The sequence below is a fragment of the Colius striatus genome, chromosome Z, assembly GCF_028858725.1.
Source record: "Colius striatus isolate bColStr4 chromosome Z, bColStr4.1.hap1, whole genome shotgun sequence".
Taxonomy (NCBI): domain Eukaryota; kingdom Metazoa; phylum Chordata; class Aves; order Coliiformes; family Coliidae; genus Colius; species Colius striatus.
The window spans coordinates 14,534,395-14,553,789 of NC_084790.1; the positions used below are offsets into that span (position 1 = coordinate 14,534,395).

At 42.4% G+C, this 19,395-nt stretch overlaps 2 protein-coding genes across 9 annotated transcripts in view; one reads left to right on the top strand and one right to left on the bottom strand.

Annotated features, from left to right (window-relative positions):
• FAM151B (family with sequence similarity 151 member B) overlaps nucleotides 1-19,395 on the bottom strand; it is a 64,109-nt gene that overhangs the window by 28,089 nt on the left and 16,625 nt on the right. Inside the window, exons 7-8 of one of the 4 annotated variants that reach the window (XR_009820814.1) lie at nucleotides 5,982-6,206; nucleotides 2,655-3,213 (exon numbers count right to left, since the gene is read on the bottom strand). The exons of 1 other annotated variant lie outside the window; for it this stretch is intronic. The gene's annotated coding sequence lies outside the window, so the exon portion shown is untranslated. Of the gene's footprint in view, nucleotides 1-2,654; nucleotides 3,214-3,671; nucleotides 4,755-5,962; nucleotides 6,207-19,395 lie in introns of those variants that run through there. 2 more of the 4 variants (XR_009820815.1, XR_009820816.1) reach the window with 2 other exon arrangements.
• Nucleotides 6,967-17,150, top strand: ANKRD34B (ankyrin repeat domain 34B). Of its 5 annotated transcripts, none has more exons than XM_062017657.1 (5): nucleotides 6,970-7,221; nucleotides 7,547-7,773; nucleotides 10,398-10,496; nucleotides 11,393-11,517; nucleotides 12,590-17,150. In XM_062017657.1, exon 5 carries the CDS (start codon nucleotides 12,659-12,661, stop codon nucleotides 14,198-14,200), a length of 1,542 nt encoding a protein of 513 aa, XP_061873641.1. In that variant the 5' UTR covers nucleotides 6,970-7,221; nucleotides 7,547-7,773; nucleotides 10,398-10,496; nucleotides 11,393-11,517; nucleotides 12,590-12,658; the 3' UTR covers nucleotides 14,201-17,150. The 5 variants fall into 5 exon arrangements, with proteins under 5 accessions (XP_061873642.1, XP_061873641.1, XP_061873640.1 ...); XM_062017656.1 differs by having other exon boundaries at nucleotides 7,575-7,773; XM_062017655.1 differs by having other exon boundaries at nucleotides 6,971-7,221; nucleotides 7,521-7,773.

Genomic DNA, 19,395 nt, shown 5'->3' on the forward strand with positions numbered 1-19,395 from the left:
TCTGAACACAAGTTTTCCACACAAAACCCTGCTGTGAACACTCACGCTCATTTCAGCCATGCTAGTTGATGAACTAATCACTAGTCTTTTGCTAGAGATACCTGCTCTACCTTTCAGCTGGCTGGAGGGGTTATACCCAGTGCACCTCCAGCAGAGCCAGACAGGTTATTTTAAATATCCAGTGAAGAGTGATTTCAATTGAACAAAGTATGTTTTCCTGAAAGGAGAAGGAAAACCTCAAGTGATCCTTCTCCCTGATACAGCTGTGAGGCCAGTAATACAGCCAGTGACAGTCAGCAGTGAACAGCAGAAGCAGCAATATCATCACTCCCTTCATTTAGACCTCGGCGAGCAGCTTTGGCCTCTGGAGTCATTCACCCTGGGCTGCCTGTGGACACACACCATGATAGACTGCACCTCACAGGCCTCAGGACACATGCTGGGAGGATGCCTGCTTGAAACAATGAGCAGGACATCCTATGGGGTCACTCTGTCCCATTGCCTATCTTGCAGTAGTTAACAACAGAAAAGAGAAAAATATTAAACATACATCTTCTGTAAGTGTAAATGAGACAGACTGGGCCACTGAATTCCACTGAAGCTTGTACAGTTGTACCAGGAAACATTCTGAACTCTTCAGTGTTGTATCAGTAGGGTGTGAAACGTGGCAAAAAAGGTCCTGAAAGATATTTCTGTGAAATCAGCTTTAAAGAAAGCTTCATTTTCACAAGAGCTAGAAAGGAGTTTTAATCGCTATACCTTGTCTTGTTCAGAAAGGTTAAGATTCAGATCCATTCCCATCAAGAGTCCTAAGTGGAAAACCTCGTCAGTTTACCAAGTAAGTTTAGAATAATTAATTTCCGTGATTTGTTTAAAATTAAAGTTTTCTCATCTTTGTTCAGCTCTTAATCGTATAAAACAGCAACCTATTCTTCTGGAGTTCTTCTTTACTCACTGAGTAGTTATGTGCACACTGCTCTCTCAGTTAAAACTGATTTCTTCAGAGTATTGAGTCTCCACTTCCTTCATCAAATTGTAGTTACTTTTCAGGTGGAATCATGTAGATTCTATTGGTTTTGTCATGCAGCAGTTACTCCGTTGTTTACTGCACAATTCACTACATGTTTTTTCTCATGTGTAATTCAGATTCCTTTGGAAACTGCTACAATGCACAAAGGCTACAGACACCTTTCTACTGTAGTCTGAATAAGGATTGCTTTCATTCAGTGTACCATTTATCCTGATAGGAAGGAAATCCATATCCTTCAAGTTGCAGCAGAATAACACCTTGGCCCGCTCAAAAAATAAATTTACAAAAATCTGTCATGAGGAAAAAAAGCTTTGTAACGAAACTGCAAGTGTATGAGTTTCTTCTTAGTAGCCTGAAGGATTCATCTGGTGTTGAGCATCACTGGTGTGTGAATTTCAAAAAAGCCTGTGAGCAGAGGAAGTAGAAGTTGATATCTTGACCTATTATGTAGGTTTCCATTCTAATTGGAAAACAAGTGCTGTCTTCAGGAATCGCCATATTGATTGTATTACCAATATTCCTAGCGTCAAGTAATTTTATAGTCACTTAACAATCCATTTTCATTTTTTTCTGGATGTGTTCATAAGAAGATATCAACTCTGTGGATGTTTACCTGTGATGTTTGTAATACCTGATTCACAAGCAAGGAAACAAAAACACTGGCAAGAGAGTTATCCCATAAGCCTGCTGTTTTACAACTTAGGGAACTAGTACCCGCATTCTGCTGCAATGCAAATGCTTATGTCTGCAGAACAAGACATTTTAGTGCAATATATTACCTAAAAATGCATGAAGAGCTCCCATTCCCTTACCAATCGTAATTATTCCTGCAAGTCTCAAGAAAGCAATCTCCAGACGTGGTTGATTTTTTCATTGAATTAAGTAGCAAAAATACTCCAAAGACTTCAGAGAGCATATTGCTCCAGATAGGACACTCCGTGGTCAAAACGTGGTCATTAAAACATGTCTGACAGAAATCAGGAGGAAACTCAGCTTTGGCATTACCTCACTGAAGTCAAAGGACTGACAGCAGACTAAATGTCCCACAAACCTCTCTCAGAGCTCTTCACTTGATACGGCCAACTTGACAGAGTGTCTTAACAAAGATGGAACAGTACCAGATGTATCTCAAAATCAAAGCTATTCAAGTAAACAAGCCAATAAAGTAACAAAGTTCTGTTCTGGATTTTGTATTGCTTGCACAGTTGTGGCTTTTCAATAGAGTCCTGGTTTCATCTGCTTGGTTTTGCTTATTATTTTTGAAGAAAAATGTTGCATTTCTCAGTACTGTCTACTGGCTCTGTCTCCTCTCCTCTCTTCTAGACCTCTCCCTGATGTTTCTAGATCACTAGCATAATCTCACTTCATTGTTTTGAACAAGCAAGCAGCTGTACCTGTTACATTTAATAGAAGTATTTTTAAGAACTGCTGTTTACAATGTGCTATTGCATTCCTTTCAGCAAACAGTTCTAGCACAGTAAACATCTGCCTCTGTACATACTGTTTTAAAATGTGTTTTTGAGGTACCGAATTAGTATATAATAATGTTAATTTCAAGGAGTTCTTTTTTTGGTCATTGCAACTAAACCAAGTTAATTGTGCTTTTGTACTTTCCCATTTATTCACAGTTTTCAAAAAAAAAAAATCCATGCACCAATATATAATATATAGAATTACTAGAATGACTTGTACTACATTGTACCATGCTCAACAATTTACACACTAATGCATTAATATATAAATAATCATATACTGGAAGCAACCATGGCTCTTTCTTCACTTGAATCAGTTTTTGCTAGCACAGGCTAAGGCTGTTCAGTACCAAACAGACATGGCAACCAAAGTGTTTACCACTTCCCATGGAAAGCAAAATCCAAAACCAGTTTTCTTTCAGATAAAATAATTTCCTCTTTTTTTCTTTTTTTTTTTCATAAACAAAATGGAGCACTTGACTTAGTTGTCTCACAGGAAAGTCCTTTGCTGCAGTCAAGAGCACTCAGGAGGACCGGCAGTGGCAGGAGAGGCAGGGCTCTTGCATATGCCCTGGGTCCTAGCTGCAAAGCCTGAGCTCTGAGAACATCTCCTGGGCTCAAGGTTTGTAGTCCACCTCTGGGTTTCCAGCAACTTCTTCAGCTGGCTACCAGAAAACTACATGTACTCCTGTAGTTTCACTCTCTGCCTCCCTGTGTACGGAGACAAATTTATCAAGGATCAGTGCAGTGGATCATTTTTGGCAATTAAAATGAGTACTAGTATTCTGTGACCATAAAACTTCCTCCTGGTAGATATCCAACTAGCCCAGCTGTCAGTGAGAGGGATGGGTTGATCCTGACATCCTGGGGGATATCGAGGACTGTGATAAATAATATGCTATGTGCACATGCAAGTATCTACTCTATTTGAGAATAAACTTTGCACTGCATCGATGTATTCCCTACTCTGGTTTTACTCTCTCCTTCACTGTTAACATAAAAACTTCTTGATAACAACAGTTGTTTTTATATCCAATTAAAAGTAGCCAAAATGTGACATTTAAAAAAAATAAAATCTAATTATGTTCCTAAAAGTGCTTTTCTAAGAACTGGTGCGGTAACTTTTTTTTTAAAAAAAGTTATATTTATGTTGAGTATCAGAAGCAAAACAGTACCACGCAGGCAAGGACGGAAGGCAGAGTGTACATGAGAGCTGCAGAAACCACAGAAGTGAAGATGCTCCGGCAGTAGAATTGATGAACCACACACAAGTATACACCGCCCCCGTACCTTATATAATTTGCACAACAACAGGTCTGAGAAGAGCAGTAACCTTCCCGGAGAGTGGGTGTTCAATACACATGCCTTTCCGAGACTGGTCGGCAAAGGCTGAGTATTAATAACATGGATGAGGTGTAGAGAGTAAATGGAAACAAAGATAATTAGAATCACGCCGCAGAAAGAGAAAAAAAACCAAAACCCAAACGTCTGCGGACATTCTCCCGACTTAGTTTTCGAAAGACAAGGTTAAACAGTAACTCAAGAACCTGCCTTTGCGATGTTGCTTGCCTTAGTGGCTTATTCATACAATTCATCAAGCTCTTAGTCATGCCAGTATCTAACCGATCCTGTCATGCGCTTCTGAAAAGTATAGCGGCACGAATCTCCTTCACATTGTCCCTGGAAACTTGCCTCTCCTATTGATGCCTAAAAAAGCCCCTCACGGGGCATCAAGGATGCTGGTGCCCCGTGACTGCTGCTGTGACTATACCGAGCATGAAGGATTGTTTCACTGCTACTCTGCCCTCACCTCCCCTCTTTGTTTGCTGCCTCACTTTTTTGTTTGCTACATTCACCTGTTGTCTTTTATTAGTCACTGAGACAGCGGTGGATATACTTTGAGTCAGCGGGTGCTTTTTAAAATAGACGAGTACAAGACCTTGCACGGTAATAGCACTGCGATCACCGCAATTAACACTCTTTTCGAGGGAGAGGAAGCTGTTGCTGCAGGTCTCACGTGCAGCCATTGTATCGTAGTGTAGCTATTGAATCGTCCGTGCCTCCCCACTGCGAAAAGTTAGCATGACAAAAGGCAACTAAAGCTTCTGCAAAGTGTGCTGTAGAGCTGTTACCGTGTGCTTTTGTGGGAATCAGCATTCCAAGAAATTATCCTTGGAGCAGGAGGGGTATCAGTGGGATGTCCCAGGTGTGCTTGAGGATACTGCACAGGCACCATCAGATGTCCCAGGCAGCTAAGCAAGAATAGAGCACAGGTAAAGTGATCAGGAGTAGCCAGCATGGGTTCACCAAAGTCATGGTGAAGTCAGCCAAGTCAGTTGGCTTGACTGATCTGATGACCTCGTGTGATGAATTGACTGGCTTGTTAGATGAAGGAGGAACAGCGGGTATTGCCTGCTTGGGCTTCACCAGGACCTGAGACACTCTTCTGGAAGATCCTCATAGAGAAGCTGTTGACACATGGGCCGATTAGACAGGCAGTGAAGTGGGTTGAAAACTGACTGAACAATCTAGCACAGAAAGTGGTGATCAGTGGCACAAAGTCTGCTGGAAGTTTGGGCCCAGTCCCTTTTAACCTCTTCATTAAAGGTTTGGATTGACAGGGCAAGTGTACCCTCAGCATGCTGAGATGAAACTGCAACTGTCTGATACAGCTGAGGGTCTTGCAGCTATCCAGAGGGACAAGGACAATCTGGAGAACGGGCTGAACAGGAACCTCAACAGTTCAACAAGGGGAAGTGCCTGTACTAGAGGAGGAACAGCTCCAGATACCAGGACATGCTGGGGCCACACAGCTGGAAAGCAGCTTTGTGGAAAAGGATCTGGATATCCTGATGGATGTCAAGATGAACATGAGCCAGCAACATGCCCTTAGCACAAAGGAGACTAACAATAGCCTGGACCACATCAGGCAAAGTATTGTCAACAGGTTGAGGGAGGCGATCCTAGCTCCAAGTAACCCTGGCTGATTGAGGAGAGTTGGACCAGATGTTTTCCAGATGTCACATCCAACCTCAAACATTGCATGATTCTGTGAAGGTGTCCTAAACTTGCATGAAAATCAAGATGGCTCTTTCAGTCACACTTCAAAATCTCATATGAAGTTAGTAGTAACATTAGCAGTAATGTGAAACCCCCATCAGGAACAGAAGTCTCATGAGACCTTAGAGAAATGGGAACCAAGGAGCAAAGATAAGCTCAGAGAAATACTACACAGCAGCTGTGAGGACAGGTTGATTCTAGTATTTGGCAAGAATTTTTGCATTTTGCTTTTTTTCCCCCCTGATTTTGTGGTCAAGAACCTATACCTTGGCTTTGTTGGAATAAACTTTTCTTATTGAAAAGGCTGAAGCTGGTTTCAAGCCACTCTGTAAAACGTGACATAACCTGCTTCTCAAGAGACAAACTTGTACAAAGTGACTTTGCATTAAAGAGGTGTTGCAGATAAACTTTTCACATACCTGCCATGCAAGAAAATCCCAGGAAAAGGGACTTTACTTGCTGTAAGGTTCATTTGGTGGTGGGAGATGTCAAGTATCAATAAAAAAGAAAATGTTTTTCCTGGTGGGCTTTGACCAGATTGCTTCTGGCACAAAGTAACCAGTAGAGAGACAGTCCGTGATATCAGGTAATCCCATATTCACAGGGGGGCCTTCATCTCCAACCAACCAGGTCCAGGAGTGCTTCTGCAGAATAATAATAAAAAAACAGGTAATAAAAAATTTAACCAGCTGGGTGGATTTAGGATTGTTTATTAACGAAGAAGCCATGTGAGACAACTGGGAACTCTTAGTCCTCCTGCAAGAAGATAGGACCCAAATACTTTTTTATTTTCTGACAGTTTTAACGTCTGAAGTAGCGGGGGATTATTGAGTACACACAAAGAGAGCATCTTTTTGGGCTTACTTTCCTCTAATTCCTATTAATCCCATTAAATTTGTGCCCCGGGCATCAGGAAACAGTGAGGTGGTGAAGAAGGGTCTTGGTGGGTATGAGAAGGTGGGTGGGAGTGCGGTGGTGTGTGGGTGTAAGGATGTGTGCGGGGCACCTGGGTGTGAGTGGGATGAGTTTGAAAGGGTGTGAATGTCGATTTGGGGGGTGTGATGGGGATGGGTGTGGGCACAGGGTGCGTGAGGAGGTGTGAGAGTGGGAGTGAAGCGGGTGGTGAGGGCAGTGTGGCTTGAAGGGGTCAGAGGGGAGCATGGGTGGGTGTGAAGCGGCGTAGGGCTGGTTGTGAGGAATTTGCGGGGGGATATGAGAGGTGTGAGGGGCGTGCGAGGTGGTGTGACGGGCGTATGGGGGGCGTGTGGGGGGCGTGTGAGGGTGCATATGACGAGCCGCCCTGCCGCGCTCGGGCCGGCGAGGCCCCGCCCCGCAGGTGAGCCCGGGGCGGTGACCGCTCCGCGCCTGCCCCTCGGCGCGGGGCGGGACGGAGCCCGGAGGGGAGCCCGCGCCGCCTCGCCGGCTCCCTCAGGAGCGCGGGCCCGCGGCCACGCCGGCATCGGCCGCGGGCGCTTGCCGAGCGCAGGTCGGTGTCCGGCGGGAGCCCAGCCCCCGTGCTCCGCCGGGGCGGCGAGGGCGGCTCCGAGCGCCTTGCGGGACCGCTCCGCTCTGCCGGAGCCGCCCGGGCAAGCGGCAGGTGCGTCCCTTCCCGCCCGGCGGGTTGCGGTGCGGGAGGGAGGAGACTGCCGACGGCGTCAGGTAAAAGCGCTCCCCGCGTCCTCTTTCTGACACCGCTGCCCGGCGCCGTGTCGGTCGGCGTTCGCCTTTCCCCGCACAGGGGAGCGGCCGATTTGGAACGTTTTATCGCAAGTCGGGATGGTCAGAAAGCTGGGGAAGGGTTCAGGTGGGTGGCTGAGGGTCTGATGTGTGTCATGCAAAGCACTTCTGTCTTCGGGGCTTTTCTCAGTTTAAACACGGGTCCCGCCCTTGCCTGAGAAGTTTCAAGGGAACAGCCGTTTGACATGCTTACTTTTCTAGACTGCGTTTGTATTTTTCAGGTGTGTTCTGTGTAACTTCTCTGTAGGGAAGTTGCCCGACCCTGTTTGTTACAGATCTTCCCTCAGGAAAAATATCAGAGCCGTTAGGTTACAAGTCAGGATGCTGCGAAGCAGGAGTGAGCAACAACATCGTAACCTTCAGACAGAGCCCCAGTGAAAGGTTTCCTCTCTTGGTGCTCTCTGCCATGCTCCAAACACTCTCTGGCAGTAATTACTACCACGTGAAAGACCTCCAAATGAGAAACAGTATTCGGTAAGATAAATGCTGTGACAGGAGAAAAGGTATTTAATGAGCTGTCTGGATCTCCCTAAACTTTGTTCAGCAGGATGAGCACTTAGGAGATCCTCAGTGAAAAACATACCCTGACTGTCTTGTACACAACCTTGCAAAATGGCAAGGCTGGAGGCAGACAAGCCTGTTGATTTGGCAGAGGTGCAGGCTAGTTTTGACTATGTTGGAATGGTAATTTTTGTCAATAAAAAGTTATTGTCATGGTAAACTTCATTGTGTTTATGGCAGTGTAGTAAATCAAAGTTTGTCTTGTTCTGACTGAGGGAATTTGCAGGGTTAATGTGGGTGTGAAGAATCACAGAAAAGATTTAAAGGCTTCTGCTCTTGAAATATGTTAGCACATCTTTTTCAGAGATGAGAGTCAATGACTTAATTTTACTGGAATGATCGAGAGATTGTAGGCTCTCTAAACACTACTGTGAAAGCTTGTTTGTGTAACTCAGAGTGGTGAGACAGGGAAGGCAGAAAACTTGGCTTTCACCCTGACAAAGTAAGGAATACCTTGTAAGAACATTTATTCACAGCACTCCTTTACCTAGTGAAAGTGCTGTTTATATTTGTTTATACATGAATGAGCTTCCCCCCCCAATTTTGTGAATACTTTGATGTAGCAAAATAATGTGAGAGTTTTTCATAGTAATCAAATGCTGTTTGCAAATCAAGAAGCAAGGGTTGGAGGATGAAGTGCTAAAACTTTTCAAGTTTTAGTGACTTTTCCCCTTACAGTAGCAGCAGGACTAATATCGGAACAGGACCCTGGGCTCCCATTCTTAACCTGTACCTGCATGACCTCACAATATGACCCAGCACAAATCCACAAAAGCAGCTGTCTGCTTCTTGGAAACCATTCATTTTCATCTTCAAAAAACCACAATTTTCATACTCTGCTTTGTGCTACTTCATCTCAGAGCACTTTCCAGGACAATACGGCATTTTGAAAATAAAATTAAAATCTTCTTAGAAGGACTGTTCCAGGAATATTATTTGTAGAAGAACAGGAGAAGCTTGTGGATGATCTGAAAGACCTGTTTATGATTCTGTATCACACACAAGGTTGCGTAGATTCTCTTTCTTTAAACTGCTCCCTTGACACAAGTTTTCCTCTACAGCTGAAAAGCAGCTGTGTTAGTCCTGACAGCTCAGTAACATGGGTAGGGGTTCTGATGTGCAGCTAATTAGAGTTAGGAATGTTTCATAATCCCAGTCTCACGTCAATCTGTGATGAATTCTCCAGTAGATAACTCTTTGGGGTCTCTAATTGAACTGTGGTCCTTCACTACAAATAATCAAGCTGTGGGATTTTTTTTGGAGGAGGTTGTACCCAGTCCAGGTGAGGCACGTGTATTTCTACCAAGCCCGTATCAAGGCAGGTCTTTCAGGAGTCCAGCTGCACTTTGTTCCCACAGTGGCACTTTGAGGATGATGCAGACGCAAGCACACTCTCCTGTAGGTAACAGATTCTCCACTTGAAATCACGGATACCTTCATCCAGCATTCAGGAATGTATTCTGCATTATATTGTTCCAGTTTCAAATCTGTAACACTCCCCCTTAATCATACAGCATCTGCTTCTGGAGGATTTGTGGATTTTTGTTCCCCATTTGATATTTCTTTCTCCACTTTCCTTTGCTCCATGCTGCCCTTTTCCTCTGCAGCTCACAGTGTCTATCAACCAATAAATAGCATGACTGGGTCTTAGCAGCACTGGCACCTGTACTTGCTCTTTTCTTTCAGGGATCAGCCAGCTTGCTCTGCAGACCTGGCAGTCCCCCTACCTAATGACCAGTTGAGTTTCTGAAATGAAATTTGTGAGGACCTACATGCTTCAGTGAGATCTCAGGCATGCTGGAACTGTGGACCTGCATGCACAAAAAGATCTTGGGCTTTCTCCCAGCTGGGGAGGTGTTCATATAGCATCTTGGCAACACAATCCCTCCAAACTTTTGGGTTTTAACTGTTGGCCTTCTTTGGTCCTCGGTCCCAAAAGTCCTGGTAAAAGTCTACAGAAAATGTGGATGTAAGCAACCAGAAGCATTAGATGTATGTCAGAAAAACGTTTTTTAAAGTATCATTTTTAGCATTGACCTGCTGCATGTCTTCAAGTGATATTACTCTCTTGCTGTGCCTCTTTAATGTTCTTTTGGTCACGAAAGGTATTTCTACAGATCAAAAAATGTGTGTAGGAGAAGTGCTGGATGCTGTCACTGAAGTAAAGGAAGTGGCTAAGTATCAGAACAGCTTTAGATAATGAAAGTCTAAATATTAAGAAATGTAGAATTACCAACTGGTTCCAGGTAGGTCAAAACCAAGGGAGGACAGAGTCAGAATTGCAGCATATGTGCTGTCTACAAGACATTTCTCTTCAGTTTGTTTCTGGAAACCTAAGTGCACAAATTAATTGGATGCTTCTATAAAAGACTATCTGATAATAATCTTGAATATATTACATGTCAAAAATCAGCATTTCATAATGATTTGCACATCAATGAAAGCTGAGACATTACTGAATCATGTACTTTTAGTATAATGATAATAATCCTTAAAGTAGTTTCAACGCAATTACTTTTAAAGAACTTTTTTTTCAGGATGAGGCAAGGAATCCAACAACTGCTGAAAAGAAGACCATAGTACCACAGTGATGCCCTGATATCCCAGCAGTACTTGGAAGTGGGATCTTTGCTCTTGTAAGGATGGACAGAGAAGTTCTGGCACTGTCACCCACTGTAATTGCAGTTGTGCATACACAATGAAGTGTCTTTGTGAGGGTATAAACCCAGAAAGACGTGCTACCAAAAGTGAACTGGTTCATCTCATACATATGTCTCCTGCGGGTTTCTTCCTAACATACCAAATATTGTGAGGTCTCTTCCCTAAACAAGTGCTATGTGTAACCATTATGACACTGTATAATCAAACAATAACTGTTAATTAACACACTGCAAATACAATAACTGTTCTCAATAACTGGTACTCTCACTGCTTAGCTGCAGCTGCAGCAGAGCATGATGCTACCAAGTGAAATAAATCGGGAGGGTGAAGGAAATCTGCAATAAAAATGTAATGTATTTCAACTGACTTTTTTGTTTGTTTGCTTGTTGGACTTTTGGAACAAACTATATTGATACCAGCTTTTGATTTTGGGAATTCAAAGTGAAACTCCAATATTGAGGAAAAACAGAACAAAATTAACTGCTCTTCAGTTATTCATTAGGACTAGTGCTTTCAGTGATAGATAAAAATGAGTATCTGTTAATTTCCTTTGCTGTTAAACTAAATTAAGCATTTCCATTTCTCTAGACATTTACTACAGATAAACAAATATAATTTTCATATCCATGTGTAATCTTGTCTTGGAATTATACTGCTCTGCTGTCTGTTAAATATTGATTTTTCTTTTTCTGAAGATTTTCCCCACACACGGGTAACCAAGCACATAAAAGACATAAATAAAAGTAATTTGATTGTATTAGTTGTAGGTATGCAGGTGTACATTCAATACAACACCACATTTAGCTTTTATTTTTCTTGTATGAAATCTCTGGATTTTCTTTGATGCCATCAAATGTTTCTTTTGCTTTAGAGCTGATGCCACCTGCCCAGGCACAGGACTCCCTCTGGCCTTCTGAGCCTTATGACAAGGCTCCACGTCACTTCGCTTACGCTGTTTCACTCGGGCTACTATGTTTTCAAAGCAGTGTAAGGAAGGTAGTGTATTTACACAAATGTGATTACTTTTGTAAGATACATTATTATTTATTTTCCAGCCATTTAATAGCTTCTTAGGTAAAAAATACTTTACCGTGCTTGCTTTTCTAACTTACTGAGACTCGTGAACTTTCTTTTCATCATAAAATGAAAAATCAGCTCAAGAGGGACAGAAAACTTCTGGAGGGAGTCCAGCACAGGGCCACCAAGATGATCAGGGAACTGGACCATCTTTCATGAGGAAAGGCTGCAGGAACTGGGGCTGTTTAGTCTAGAAAATGTAAGACTGGGGGGGGGGGAGTCTTATTAATAATGTGTAAATGGTTGGTGTCAGGAGGTTGGGGTAGCTGGCAACAGGACAAGGTATAATGGGATGAAGCTGGAACACAGAAGGTTCCACTTAAACATAAGAAAAACCTATTTCGCTGTTCAGGTGAGGGAGCCCTTGCACAGGCTGCCCAGAGGGGTTGTGGAGCCTCCTTCTCTGGAGGTCTTTAAGACCTGCCTGGACATGTTCCTATGCAACCTGATCTAGGTGAACCTGCTTCTGCAAGGGGGTTGGACTAGATGATCTCTAAAGGTCCCTTCCAACACCTACCATTCTATGATTCTATGATAAAATGAGTTAAGCAATTAGAAATTAATGAGAAAGTGTCACAAGCGCTTATTCTATCTCGTCTTTATGAAAAATGTGCAGCAGGATTCATCTGGTTCTGGTTTCTTGCATCAGTGAAAATCAGGAATGGTACAGCCATAGCACAGCCACTTGGGTGTAGTCAGTACTATGCCATTCAAGAGAGGAGAATTCAACTTTTCTGCAGTGTTTTTGTCAGTATGTGACAAAAGGGAGAACAGTCAAGAAAACCCCCCAGCAAACATGACAGCCATGCTTTAAGCATACATAAATATTATGTCAAGTTCTAAAGCATCTCTTGAAGTCTATGAGGTACACTTTCTTTTCCTTCATACTCTTTTCAAGAAATACAGGGGTAAACACAGGAGCAGTTTGTACAGTCTAATCATCTTTTTTTTTTTTTTTCTTTCCTTGTTTCTATTTCTTTTTCCTGGGGAGGCTCTTTGCTTTCTCTGAAAACCAGGTGTTCTTCCCAGCCACTGGGAAGGTGTGAGTGAGCTCAGTGCGATGAGCAAGACAGTGGAGCTGCTGGTGGAGGGGAACTCCCTGATAAGAGCCGTCTACCAAAGCCGCCTTCGCCTCACCCGGCTCTTACTAGAGGGAGGTGCCTACATCAACGAGAGTAATGAGAGGGGTGAAACCCCACTGATGATTGCTTGTAGGACACAACATGTGGACTCCCAGAGTGTCAGCAAGACAAAGATGGTTAAATACTTATTGGAAAACAAGGCTGATCCGAACATACAGGACAAGTCTGGAAAGACAGCCTTGATGCACGCTTGTTTGGAAAAAGCAGGCCCTGAAGTGGTCTCCCTGCTACTGAAAAGTGGAGCTGACCCAAGCCTGCAAGACCACTCCAATTGCTCTGCGCTTGTCTATGCCATAAATGCTGAGGACAAAGAGACTCTGAAAGTTCTTCTTAATGCCTGCAGGGCACAAGGAAAAGAAGTTATCATCATTACAATGGACAAGTCCTCCTCGGGAAGGCAGAAAACTAAGCAGTACCTAAACATGCCTCCTGCAGACCTCGAGGAATGCCACTCCCTATCTGCTTGCATTTCCCCATCGCAAATAGAACTGAAAACCTCTCCATCCCCCCTTTCCGTTTCAAATGAAACTGAAAAAGCAGTGTTCAGCTTTAAAGAGCTGGATCATCCACGAAGTGTGGACAACTCATCTCAAACAGTTCCGCTGATGAGAAAATTCAGCTCTTCAAAAGCAGGGTCCAAGCTGGTGCCAATGCAGCGGCTACAGCCCAAGCCTTGGATAAAGAGCTCTCCATCACTGTTTCACCGGAGTAAAATTGCTACTGTACAAGAACTTCAGGACATTACTCCAGAAGAAGAGTGCTCTTTTAAAATCAACAGCCTTGCCTTGTCAACCAGGCCCCAAAGTATTGACATAAAAGACACTGCTCACTTACTGAAAACCTTTGATCAAACTGGATCAAGGAAGTTATCGTATGATGAGATAAACTCTCAGACTCCTTATGTTGAAGAGAAACATAACCCCAGTAGGATTCCTATGGGTAAGGATGCCGGTTTGGGACAACTCAGCTTTACTTCAAACCTACACAATATTATTCAGAAGAGACATTTAGGAGCAAACGACTACAGCTCTGATTCTCAGTTAACTGCTAATCCAAGTCCTGCTGCTTCAGAAGACAGTAAGTCAGTGACAGGAAAGAAGAAGATTATTTCTCCATCTCACTCTTTGTTGTCAAGTCCTAGACAGGTACTCGAGAACATGCCTCCCATTACTCTGAGCAGGAGAAATCGAGCTTGTCTAGAAAGACAGGGCTCAGGAGCCTTATTGTTGGATCATCTTACTCAGACAAGACCAGGTTTTCTTCCACCACTGAATGTGAATCCTCACCCCCCAATTCCAGGTATTACATTCATAAACGGGGTCTCTGGGGTGATTTCTTGTGGACAGAAACACTTAGTACCAGCAGCACCTGCTTTGCCAAGGGAGACCAAAAATACACAAACCCTACTACGGAGGCAGTCATTACAGACTGAGCAGATTAAGCAATTAGTGAATTTTTAACAGGGGATTAAAGGATCACAAAAATCTTTATCATATGTACATATTCACTGTGCTACCTGATTGTAGTGATATGTACAGCAAGAGAGCAGGTCTGTGATGTAAAGCTCTCTGCCTTGGAATGAGTTAGATAACTTACAGCCTACATGAAAACATGTACTTAACTAACAATACTGCTTTCTGCAAACTGAGGAATGTCTGTGATAATGTTTTTATAATACTGTTTGCAGCTTCAGCAACTAAATCCTCTCTGTGACAGGCTGAACTCACAACAGGTCTTGGGCATCGCAGTTCTCATTTTAGATGGGGAATACTCTTAGGTTTCCCTACAGGTGTACTCGTTCTGCACCCAGAATCCATGGAATCTGGGAACTTGAAAGATTTGATAGTGATGCTGGACACCAGACTCTGTCCCAGTTGTCTGATATCCAGAAATCCCAGGCACAACGAGCAGAGAGAGCAGACATCGGTAAGTGTACACAGGCAATGTCTTCTGGCTTTGGTGGCTTTACTGCATGTAAAGAGGCAACGTCCAGGGCCAGAGAAATTCACGTTGCAGAGCTGTGGCATCCGTAAGTATGCCCAGGGAATGTGGGTTTAAGACTGGGAGCCTGCTTTAGAGACCTTGCTCCCCAGTGGAAGTCCATTTGATACACAGAGCCACTGGAGAGTTCAGCACAGGAAACTTGGCAGCCGAATCAGGCAGCCAGCACAGTGAGCAAGAAGCTCTGAAAAATCTTACGTAAAATCACCAAAGCCTACGTGTACTGTCAATTAGGAGTGTCAATCAACTTGGGCTTCACAAGCTATTGGATTGCTGGAACCTGCTTGTTTAAAAGGGGGAAGGGTGGGGGGGAGTCAGGCTGTATCTAAACTAGGGTCCATTACTTTCTGTAGTTCCAGACTCCTCCAAAAACAAAAAAAAAGAGATCTCCGCATCATGCAGAAGCTCTTTCTTCCTAGTCACAGGCCTCAGTTTCTCTTCAAGTCTGGATACAGATGGTGGGACACATACAGATGCTGTCTCGATTCATGAGGACCCTTTCACTAGAATGCTTGGGAGGCAAAGGAGAACTCTGTCCTCCTGCTGACGGTCCCAAAAATAAATAATTGTCAGCTATAATACACAGCTGGGAGATGCAGAGGACTGAATTTCTTTAGAGAAACACACTCCAAGCTCCAATAGCTCCAAGCTTATTGCATGTTTGTAAGTATGTCTACCTAAATTCTGGCTTTCCTTCCCTTTTGGTGTTCTGTGATTCCAGACACTTTACTTTGTCTTGGTGCATACTTACAGATGCTAGATATCTGGTATTGCATTTAGTGTTTTATAACTCATCTTCTAAAGAGTGAGAAATACAGAATGTGTTGTGTCGTAAGTTACAGAAATTGTGCTGAAATTGTATAATGTGGATTTCTGTATGCTGAAATACTTTTTTTTTAAAATACAGTTAGTACTACCAGCCTTCCTACAGCTTGTAAAAATCCACCAGTCTGACATTGTCTAACAAACAACAGCCATGTTATGTAGGTGCACCTTCTGTATCAGCCAACTTCAAGTGGGTGATAAACATACAGTCTCTTTAACTACCTTTTTATGTAAAAATATACAAGTGTCCATAACTTCGTAATTATTGTATTTTGAAGAACATTTGACATCTGTAAAGTAAAAGAGTATGGCTTACACCTCTACACAGCAGAGTATCAAGCGCTCATCTGAAAAGACACATATACATCTTAGTAACAAAATCTCTCCCGTCTCTATTGGTGACTTCTGAAAGGCAGATGATCTGGCCCCACTCCCAAAAGTAGCTAGAATAAGCAAAAGTGCAAATCTGTATCACAACTGTCAAAATTATTTCTTCCCCCAGAAAATATGGGACTTGAAAGCTTTGCCCTCCTCCCAACACAGCTCTACTGAGCTAGGACATGTAGCATTCTGGTGACAGCCTGAAGGCCCAGTCAGCGGCATGCTGACGGTGCCTGGCCTACCTGGATAGGACTGTCATGCCCATTTAACTTCTCATCCCCCACAAGCTATCAGTGCCAGCCACAAAGACACTGAGTTTTTAAAATGTGAGGTGGACTCTTGATCCACTGAAAGACTCTTGGTTGCTTATCGATTGTCTGGCAAACTCTAGTCGCTACACACACACAAACAGGAAGGGTTCACTGTTAAAAAAACCAGCAAAACACCAAAGTTTGGACATTAAGCATCCAACGAGAAAGTTCCCAAACAGAAGTTATGTACATTTTAAAAGCTATTAAATATTGGCAAAAACACAGTGATGGAGTATTCAGTTCCATTCAGATTCTGCCTTTTGCTTCAGGAGATGTTGCTGGATCATTTGCTTTTACCAGGTAGAAACAGGGATTATTTGGAAATCTTTTTCTGGCAGAGAAATTGTGCGGAACAATGTTTTTCAAATTACTAACTGGGTACAAACTGGTCTCTACAAATGCTGTGTACAGGCACAGTACACTTTTCAAATGTTTTTATGGTATTACAAATGGAAACGGTAATTTGTAGTCAGTTCACCTCACAATTAAGTTAAATATTTGAAGCTAAAAATCTGTCTTTAAAAAAGTAAAAACTCTGAGGTTTGGGTTGGGTTTTTTTAGGGTAAAAAACCCACTAACAGGTCAGATGTTCTGACTGGTTATCTCCCCTAAGGTATAAAGCCCAACTGCCACCATATTGATTTTAAAGTTAATTATGTATACATGATTACTGCTTCCTCATTTTTTATGAGTTGCTCAATGGAGGGAAATGACAAATGTCGAGTGACGTCCTGCTGCAGTGTTGCCAGTATTTTGTGCTTAATTTGTATTAACTTGTAAAAGTGAATGTTCATGTTCATTGTTACACGAATGTTGCAAGCAACCTTCGAATGAAAAAAATAATTCTGTTTTGTTCTCTGGATGTTGTTACGATACTTTAATAAAGTTATTTTTCCCTCATTCAGAGAACATGAAAGTTGATAAATCCTTTCACTGACCACTTAGGGGGTGCTGAGTCACTACCAAAGTTTGTTGCTGGTAAGCATTTCCCAGGCTGCCTGTGTACTGGAAAACTGGAACTGTTAGATGTAATCCAACATCACTCAATCTGTACAAAGTACTGTGTGACAGAGGAGACCCTTTCCATCTGTCAGTCACTTACCGTGGTGCCACTTCAGGAGAGATACACCTCCACCATCTTTTACCTTTTAAATCCTTGTACTTCTCAGTCCTCCACAATGCTTTTTAAGCAAAAAATGGGACCTGAATTCCTAATGTGAAATTTGTTCCGTCCCCCAACATTAACAAACAACACCTTTCAGGTGTTCTTTATGCACCTCGACAAAGAAAACCCCATGAGCTGAAACTTTTCCATTATAGTTTTTTTCTTACAAGCTGTGGCTTTCCATCCAGAGAGAATCATCCAGACTTGTGCTCACACCTTGCAGAGAAAAAAATCAATGTCCACTCCCAGCTCACAGAAAGACTAATGGCATGAAATCCTTGAACTGTATGAAATGCAAGCGACACTTCTGTGAGGAAGTGTTCCTGTCAACTTGAGTTAGAGCTTTCAGTAAAACTCACTGCCTGTGAGAATACTGTTTTTTCAATCAACATGGCAAGTTTCAAAAAGGTGAGAAACATTTTTTTAACTTGTTTTGTTTTCTCTGCAAGACACTGTGAAAGCATACCATGGAAGTGATCTTCAGACAAATAGCGGTGGGCCCATTAAAAGCAACGATCACCTGAAAAACTTCATACACTAGTTCAAGAAATTTAAGAACAGCAAGTCACTACACAGGAATGCTGTACAAAAGCAGTTTTCAAGGTTGTGTTCAAAGCAGTTTTCAAAATACCCTTCCTTGCATTTGTTGTTTAAGTATGAAGGCATTTGGAGTTGCTTTGTTTTGAATTTTGTCTTTTACAATGATGTAGCACTTCCAAAAGGATATTGCTGTAACTTGATGTAGTGACACAAGAAAAACAGTGAACTAAACAGTCCTTAAATCCCTCTTTTTCATCAATGCAAGACCTTCATCTTTCTGCATCTGTTAAGCAGTACAACTAATTAATTTTCCTATCAAGTGACGTATCTAAAAGCAAATGGATTCTTACATTAGTAAGCCATTACTCCATTAGCTGTTTTGTACATGTAACAGGAACATGGCTTCCTATGGAAAAGCTAACACATCACAAATAACCACCTACTAAAAACATTGACACTGTATTGATAGAAGGGGCAAGCTTTTTTTTAATGAATGTTGAAATCCATAATTAGAAGAGGGACTGCTTACTTTTAAGATATTTCCCAGATACATCTGTTCACTTTTAAAGTACTACTGGCACTGCAATACCCTCAAAGAGGATACATCTAAAGAACTCACATTTTTTCCAGAGTGAAAGGGATACGATTCTAGTTTTTATTTTCTAATAAAATACCGAGTTATTAATCCCTTTTAAAAGAAAAAAGAAGCCTTACACTCCTTTACACAACTGCAAAATCTCTTTCTGTTCAAGCTCAACAAAGATGAAACCAAGTTTGTAACAACCAAACTAAAGAAATTACAGAAGAACTACTTAAACTCCTCCTGCATCTATGTTAGTCTTCTATGACAGTATGTATCTTGCAGCAGGTGAAAGGAAAGGAACCTCAAGGTTTCATCCAGCCTCTGGCTCCTGGCAGGGCTCGCCTCAGCCACACTACTCAGCTGAGCAGGGATTGAGGAACACATGGTTATCTGCAGCTCAGCACTTCATGAAGCACCAGAGGACTCAAGAGTTACCAACAAGAAGTCAAACCCACTATTTTAGATTTAAATTTAAGACGGCATCTCCTGTGCCAGCACCATGCTGCAGATGTAATGTTCAGAGGTTTTATCTCAAGCAGCAAAATAAAAAAAGCTAATTTCTGTTCAACCAGTTAAGGAAAATGCTCAGATCTCAAACCGAACAGTGAAGGTATTCTCTGAGAGCTGTATACAGTCCAGTTTATTACCCAAATTTCTGCAATGCAGATGTGGATGCGCTGATGAAGTGTAATTAATTCCTGTATTTGTTTTTGCAGAAGGCATTGGCTAGCAATTCTGAGCACTTTCACAAGCTGCCAAAGATAGAACGAGTTACAGCCTTCTCTTTCAAAAGCTAGTCCATTAAAAAAATGTAAACTTAACATGCACATATCTTTTAAAACCACAGTA